General features: G+C 38.8%; 1 protein-coding gene across 1 annotated transcript in view; it reads left to right on the top strand.

Annotated features, from left to right (window-relative positions):
• Positions 1 to 143: 143 nt before the first annotated feature.
• Positions 144 to 7,500, top strand: part of LOC138021770 (alanine aminotransferase 1-like) — a 21,081-nt gene continuing 13,724 nt past the window's right edge. The window contains exons 1-5 of the mRNA XM_068868768.1: positions 144 to 278; positions 4,087 to 4,226; positions 5,317 to 5,406; positions 7,085 to 7,193; positions 7,348 to 7,478. Coding sequence (XP_068724869.1) covers positions 257 to 278; positions 4,087 to 4,226; positions 5,317 to 5,406; positions 7,085 to 7,193; positions 7,348 to 7,478 — 492 coding nt within the window. The 5' untranslated portion in view covers positions 144 to 256. The remainder of the gene's footprint in view (positions 279 to 4,086; positions 4,227 to 5,316; positions 5,407 to 7,084; positions 7,194 to 7,347; positions 7,479 to 7,500) is intronic.

Genomic DNA, 7,500 nt, shown 5'->3' with positions numbered 1-7,500 from the left:
AAAAGAAAATTTTTACAACACCGGAATTGCCTCGAAATTTTATCGTCTAGCGCTCTTTCGCAATGATGTTCCATCATGTGATTCCTTCATGACATAAACGTGACGTAGTAATGGTCACGCTCGATCATGATCACACAACACACCACAATTATTACTCCTCCATGCCACGTAGACAGTCAAAAAGCGTGCGAGAAACTCTAGATCTAGGTTACGGACAATTCTTCCCGAAGACAAAACATTACAATCGCGTGGCAAAATGAATCGAAACGGAGAGCAAGGTTAGTATATTATGTAAAGGGTTCGATTAGAATCAGTTAGAATTCATTTGTGGTACATCTCGGCCAACTTCGGTTAAATACGCGTTATTGGCCTGCATCAACGGAATCATCCCTTTCGTTTATTTCTGAGAATTAGCGACCATTTCAAAATCACTTGCGTACACATAACACCGCCCGTTCATTGTAGCAATATGGAGAAATTTGCAGACACATACATGAATGTACGGTAGGTATGTTATTTTTTTCAATCCTTCGATTAGCCATATGGATTAGCATACTAAATGTTTACTTCTTTATGTAACTTCTTTAGTGATGTATCAATTCAACCTAAAACGAAACGTCCGTACCAACAATAAGACTAATTTCGCATTTAAGTCCAAGCACCCATTTCAAAAAGGCGCTGTCAGTCTTAAGTGACATATCAATTCAACCTAAAACGAAACGTCCGTACCAAGAATAAGACTAATTTCGCATTTAAGTCTAAGCGCTGACAGTCTTTAGTGACATATCAATTCAACCTAAAACGAAACGTTCGTACCAACAATAAGACTAATTTCGCATTTAAGTCTAAGCACCCATTTCAAAAAGTTGCTGGTGAACAGTTGTTAAGTCTAAGCACCCATTTTAAAACGGTTAGCTTTCCATAATTGTGTGACTCGCATGTTGACTCGCATGACTCGCAGTCATGGCTCGCACACGTGCACATTGTCCTAACTCATTGATATCTTTCAATGAACAAACATGTCAACACTACGCTTATGTTAATGACCAAAGACAATTAATGCATCACATCCGCTGTGATAACGTTTCGTCTCCTCATCAAACTAATACGGCCATAACATTGAGGACCATTCTCATGCAAGGGCATTTGTCTCGGAACATGGAGCCACCATCAGTTTAATTTAGCTCGTATAACAGCTTACACTTTCAGTCAGACAGATCCAATTTTAAATAATGATAGGAAACGAACTAGGTTGACGCAGTCCAAATTAAAGATGGATTGAGTTAACTATTTGTTTCTTTTTATAGTTTCGTTGTTGATGACGAGGTCTTTAATAAGTGTCAGAGGCACGCCCCAATGCAAGACTGTTAGATTTTGAATAGAGGTTTTATAAAGGTTTCGTTCTCAGGTCAATAATCTTACATTGAAGTTTTTTTTTTTAACCTTCGTGCAATATTGAACAGCCATTTGCTTTCATCATATAATATCATCGTACAGTACAAGCGTGTCCAGGAAGCAGAGCTCTCAGGTCTCACGCATTTCGATGCAATCTCACGCCGACACGAGCCTTTCTCACGCATTGGCACTCTTCTTTGGCGTTATATCCTCGCCAAAATTCAACTTTCGCATTTTGTGTTTGTTTCACATCTCATCGTTGGTCTTAGCGATTCGGCATTCGAGTTTCACATTTCGACATGCGAATTCGAGTTTCATAATTCTACATTCGAGTTTACAATTCTACATTCGAGTTTAACAATTCCACATTCGACTTTCGCTTTGCGACATTACTCTCGCAAGCTCTACTGCTCATGCATCATTCAACATGAAAGTCTTACCATTTTATGTCTGTTTGATAATTTTTTGCATGTTTTACTTTTCACCTTCCGATATGCATGAAAGGAAAACCGCTGCACATACGCGGGAGCGGAAAATTCGTAACGCAGTGAATCAGGTACTTGCAACGAGTTTAATTAACAGGTGAGGACGGATTCTCTATTTTCGAATTCCCCATAATACACTTTGTTTGCCCCCCAAATTTTGCATAAACCATTGTTTTCAAATGCTCTTGGGAATATGCAGTGTCTCCAAGAGCATTTGAAAACAATAGTTTATGCAAAATTTGGGGGGCAAACAAAGTGTATTATGGAGAATTCGAAAATAGAGAATTCAGAGGTAATGAAATTCGCTCTCCATTTTGATACACAGCGTCGTGGAAGACCACAATTGGACACAAGGGAAAACAAATATACTTTACATGCTCCAGCACTCAGCAACGTCCCCTTTGACTTATGACTGGTTTTGCTTGGGAGGCCTCATACATCATAAGCCCTTTTGAAACAGCGCTACTAACCTTCCACATATTTCATCATCATCATCAGTCCTTTTTGCGCCATGGGACGCATAAGGCCTCTGCCACATATTTGCTGGAGAATTAAGATCACAACACCGGGAACTCCGTACCCTGCTCTTTTTCGAATTGTGTGTCGGAGTTTATGAACTTTAAGGTTGTGATATGGGGCCTACGGCTTATAGGTCTTCAGAGTCCTTATTCAAGAAGTCTCGAAATCTAACTTTTTGTGGATGTAATTACAAAGGAACGGCAGCAACTTCTCCCCAGTGAGTTATTTAAGTCTCTGCAGTGTTTGTCCCGCCGGAATTGAACTCACGACCTCCCGCACTGCCCGATGCTCAACAGGGCCAAATGTTAGCGAACTGGCTGGCGGTGCAACGTGTACAGTTCTGGGGATTTTTGAATCCTTCGTCGAGAAGAAGAGGTAAATGCTCTTCCCTTATGTCAAATTGTGGTCTTTCACGACACTGTTAATAAAATTGGGGAGGAAACTCTATGACTCTTGGTCCTCTTGATTGAGCCTCTCCTGTTAACTCGTTGCAAACTTCGCCAAGCTGGCGGATCATTTCATCTATTTGTTAATGATCCGTGTAACGGCCACAGAAATCTTCCATTATTTTCTTTTTCTTAACCGCGTTTGATCTAACCCTTTCTCCATAGAAAAGTGGAATTTCCCAGAAACATCCCAAAACTAGTCCATCAACCCGTTGGATTTGTTATGTTTTTCCAGGGAAGTAAGTATCTGATTCACTGCGTTACGTATTTTCCGCTCCCGCGTATGTGCAGCGGTTTTCCTTTCGAAAGGTAAAATCACTCATGCGTATATATCCATGCATATCGGAAGATGAAAATTAAACCATGCATAAAATGATCAAACAGACATAAAATGGTAAGACTTGCATGTTGAATGATAATGAATGAGCAGTAGCGCTTCCGAGAGTAATGTCGAAAAGCGAAACTCTATGTAGAATTGTGAAATTCGAACGTAGAATTGTAAACTCCAATGTGGAATTGTGACTTCTCATGTCGAAATGTGAAACTCGAATGTCGAATCGCTAAGACCAACGATGAAAAGTGAAACAAACATAAAATGCGAAAGTTGGATTTTGGCGGGGATATAACGCCATACCTCCGCACCCCCTTTGAATTTTTTGGCCCCTCCCGCTCAAGAAACCCTAGACACTTGCACATTTTGCGTAATCTCCAGCAAGTATCTCACTCTTAGGAAATTTTAAGACTTGAGAGGTCTGAGGAACCATAGGAACGAAACGTAAACTTGACGGAATTAGGCTGGATGTGACACAGCAATAGTCTTGATTTCGCCTCATCACAGGAGGAGGGAGTGACACGTTCTTACCGATCGCGCGAAAGTTTCCGACTGCTTACGACAACATGGTCGACTTTATAACTCTGTCAAATGTGATATGCTTTCTGCGTTTTGCTCGCTAAAATTTTGTAGAGGAGTTGTATTGCAATTTTTTTGTTCGTGACCTTCTCACTATATGTCGCTCGGTCTTAATTTTTGCGTGACGAGTAAATACCCGAGCACTTCCGACATTTTCACAATGGCCTCTGCTGGTACGTGCCCTTAGTCATTATACATCATTGATGAGATTTGTGTTATGTTCTCACTGTTGTGCGTGCTCAGTTATCAAACATGTCGTCTTGCACTCTAGCAAGATTGTCGGCCAAAAGGTCTTTGAATTTATTTTTACAATTTCGTCGCCTCTCTTTAGTAAGCTTAAATGGAAAACTTCCAATTTCAAGCAAGGTTCTCACTGGAGAAACGATGAATCCGTACGTGAAACAGATTGAATATGCGGTGAGGGGAGCCATCGTGGAGAGGGCAGGAGTTTTGGAAAAAGAATTAGCACAGGTGAGCTGAGGTGTTTCATGTACTCTGAGTAATTGTTTTTCACAAAAGCTTAAATACAAGTCACAATGTACAAATAAAATGAAATTGACGATGTCGAAATCAATTGCTTTGAGGTTGTTCAGATTAGTTTTATAGGTAGGCAAGTTTGATGTAGCCAAAGTGATCAATTTTTCGAAAATAACCCTGGCAATTTTTTCTTTACACGGTCAACTTTGCTTTGCACTGTATTTTTTTAATCTCCAAATGGCTCTAAAATTTCCTTATTAATTCAATGCGAGACATTAATATTTGTGGTCATTTTTTGTGCAATCGTTGGTAAATTTCCGCCAAAAAGCATTGCGCGTTTTTTAGCTTCATTATTGGTTGCTTTTTAATTTGATTTGTTAACATAATATTAAATCTGTTTTGTCTGGTATGCGTTAATGTTTATACGCAAATATTGAGTGCTTAATTAAAGTGATTTTTTTCCCTGTGATTTTTTCCCATGAAAACTGGGGGTGGGGCAGGGGAGTTGCCTCATAATTCCTTATATAAAGGTCTTGTAAGAATCAATAATTGTATAGCAAAAGAAAATAAAAGAATGATAAAAATTGCAATGACTTTATGTCGTCTTTATCAAATTATGTAAAGTATTTAAAACAAGTGGCAAGTATACATTCAAAATGAAGGCATGCCAAAATTGGTATAAATAAATAAAGTATGGGGATCAACCCATACTGTACTTTTTTCAGAATGGAGTTTGCTTGAGTGTTGAGTTTTGTTCATTTCTGTCAGATTAATTAAAAGCATTTTAGTAAATTGATGTTGTGCTATTTTTACCGTGTCCTTTAAGACAAAAAAGTCTTGCTTAAGATTCCATGGGCTTCATGGGATTTAAGTCCCTCTCTGACCACTGGAAATCACCACTGGCCAAAACAGAAGTTGAGTCATGAATGTCCAAAGCAAAATTCACAAACAAAACTAAGTTTGAAAAAATTACAACTTACATGTAGGTATTAGTTTCCCTTTAAGAATTTTTTTGTCTTCAGTATGTCTAATACTGTATGAGCTGTACAAAGCCACAAATTAATTTTAGTCCTTTCTATTATAGGGAGCTAGCAAACCATTTGAAAAAGTAACAAAAGCAAACATTGGAGATGCTCATGCTCTTGGAATGGTTCCTCTCACGTTTCCTCGTAAGGTAATTAATATTAGTTAATTTTTCAAGTCTTGCAGACAGACGCCTCGTGGCTGCTTTCTCATCTGGGATGATCATTCACATCGAAGATCATTAATTTTCTAAAGATTGTTTTAGAGTTACAGTTTCAAAATGTGACTTTTTCTCCATTAATTTCCTGCTGAGTAGCAAAGGTCTCCTTTCTTTTGCATTCACTGGGCTAAGAATTGCAGGAAAAGAGACTATTGCCATGGGTGGAAACTCATTAATTTTGTTGAGCATGTACGGCGGTTACTTAGGGACCAAATCCTCACATGATACTTTATGTTGTGTGGGCTCACTAAACAACAGCGGAATTACTGTAAGGGAATACGCCAGACACAGCGGGCCCAAGTCACGGTCAGCAAACATACATAGTTGTATCATGGGGCATGTAATTTGAAGAGTGCTGTCCAAGGTTGTGGATCAAAGTACCGTATTTATTCACTTATAAGGCGCACCATTTTTCACGAGAAAATATGCTTGTTCGATGAAAATCTGCTTAAAACTCGGGGTGCGTCTTATAACCGAGTATTTTCGCGCAACGAAATATAACTTTTCCAAATTTCCCTTATTAATAATTAATGCTAAACTGAAATAAATATGTAAATAAATACCGGTAAATGAATAAACAAAAGACAAACAATGTTGAACATCGACTTCATCTGATTTGTTGGTTCTAAAAAGAACCGGGTGGCTCTGAAAAGAACCGTTTGTTTGAAAGTTCGTCTGAGCTCAGCTACTCGTCATCCTCGGCTGAGCTGTCTGTCTCGAACTCGTTGTCAATCGGCTCTTCTTCATCTTCTGCACCGTAATTAGTAACATTTGGAAGCAAATTGTTGTAACTACAGCGACGTGGTCAACAAAATTCCCGTAATTCTGGGTGCGCCTTATAACAGGGTTTTTAGGTGAAATTTTCATTTTACGTACTAGTCACAATCGTCTTCGAAAGTTTAGGGTGCATCTTATAACCGAGTGCACCTTATAAGTGAATAAATACGGTAAGTTAGCTTTCGACCCTTATGCATGGCAGAGGTCTCTTTTCGCATACTTATGAGCCAGCATACGGCTGTATGTAGAAAGAAAAGAGAGCTTTGCTAGAAGGGAACTCCATCAATAGTATTGCTGGTAGTGGATGTGTTTTAGAAACTGTACCAAAACCGGCATCCCATAAAAAAGAATCGAGGGAGAATCAAGGATTGAAGGCTAAAGTGAGAATCATAATGGAATGTGGAAAGCTGAACTGACTCTTGAATGCGAACGACTTATGTATTTTTGGAGCTACGAGCTATGGATGTTTTGTTGAACAAAACGCTAAGAAGAACAAGATCACCCATTACCCTTGACCTGGAAACATACCAGTTTTCATCAAACAAAGGTTACAACATACATGTAAACATTAATCCCATAATAATGTAAAAATATTATGAAAATGTCTGTATTAGAAGTGACAACAAATGCTAATATTGGACAACTTCCCAAGATAGCAATATCCTGCCTTTTATACAGCCCTTAATTTCCGCAGAGGACAAATTTTTGCAAGGCTATAGAAGAGGGGAATGTCGCCATGCTTATATATTTTGGTTTGCTTTAATGTATGGAGGTCTTGACTACAGTAGCATATTATTGAGATACTGTCAATACTATTTTCTTGTTCTATCAGGTCATTGCAATGTGCGTGTGTCCAGAACTTCTGGAAAGTTCAAACTTCCCAGCAGATGCAAAAACTAAGGCCAGAAAAATACTGAGTTATGCCAAGGGTTATAGCATGGGTAAGACTTTGACTTTTCTTCATATGGATACTTGTTGTGCATTTTCTACTATTTTGATTTACTTGCCATATGTCAGTCATTAGATCTTAGCAAAGATCGGCCCTTCCGGCCATTTTCCCATGGTCTGTTTTTTGGTTGTTGTCTTTTCTTTTAGGTGCATACACAGATTCGCAAGGTATTGAAGGCATTCGTAATAATGTGGCTAAATATATCAGCAACCGTGATGGCTATGATGCTGATCCCAGCACGATTTTTCTCACAAGTGGAGCCAGCCAGGGCATAAAGGTGAGGCAAAAATTTAGGTTTT

This window comes from Montipora capricornis, chromosome 10 (genome assembly GCF_036669925.1).
Source record: "Montipora capricornis isolate CH-2021 chromosome 10, ASM3666992v2, whole genome shotgun sequence".
In the NCBI taxonomy this organism is placed as follows: domain Eukaryota; kingdom Metazoa; phylum Cnidaria; class Anthozoa; order Scleractinia; family Acroporidae; genus Montipora; species Montipora capricornis.
The sequence above is the reverse complement of the archived record's forward strand: the minus strand, read 5'-3'. Positions and strand labels throughout refer to the sequence as shown.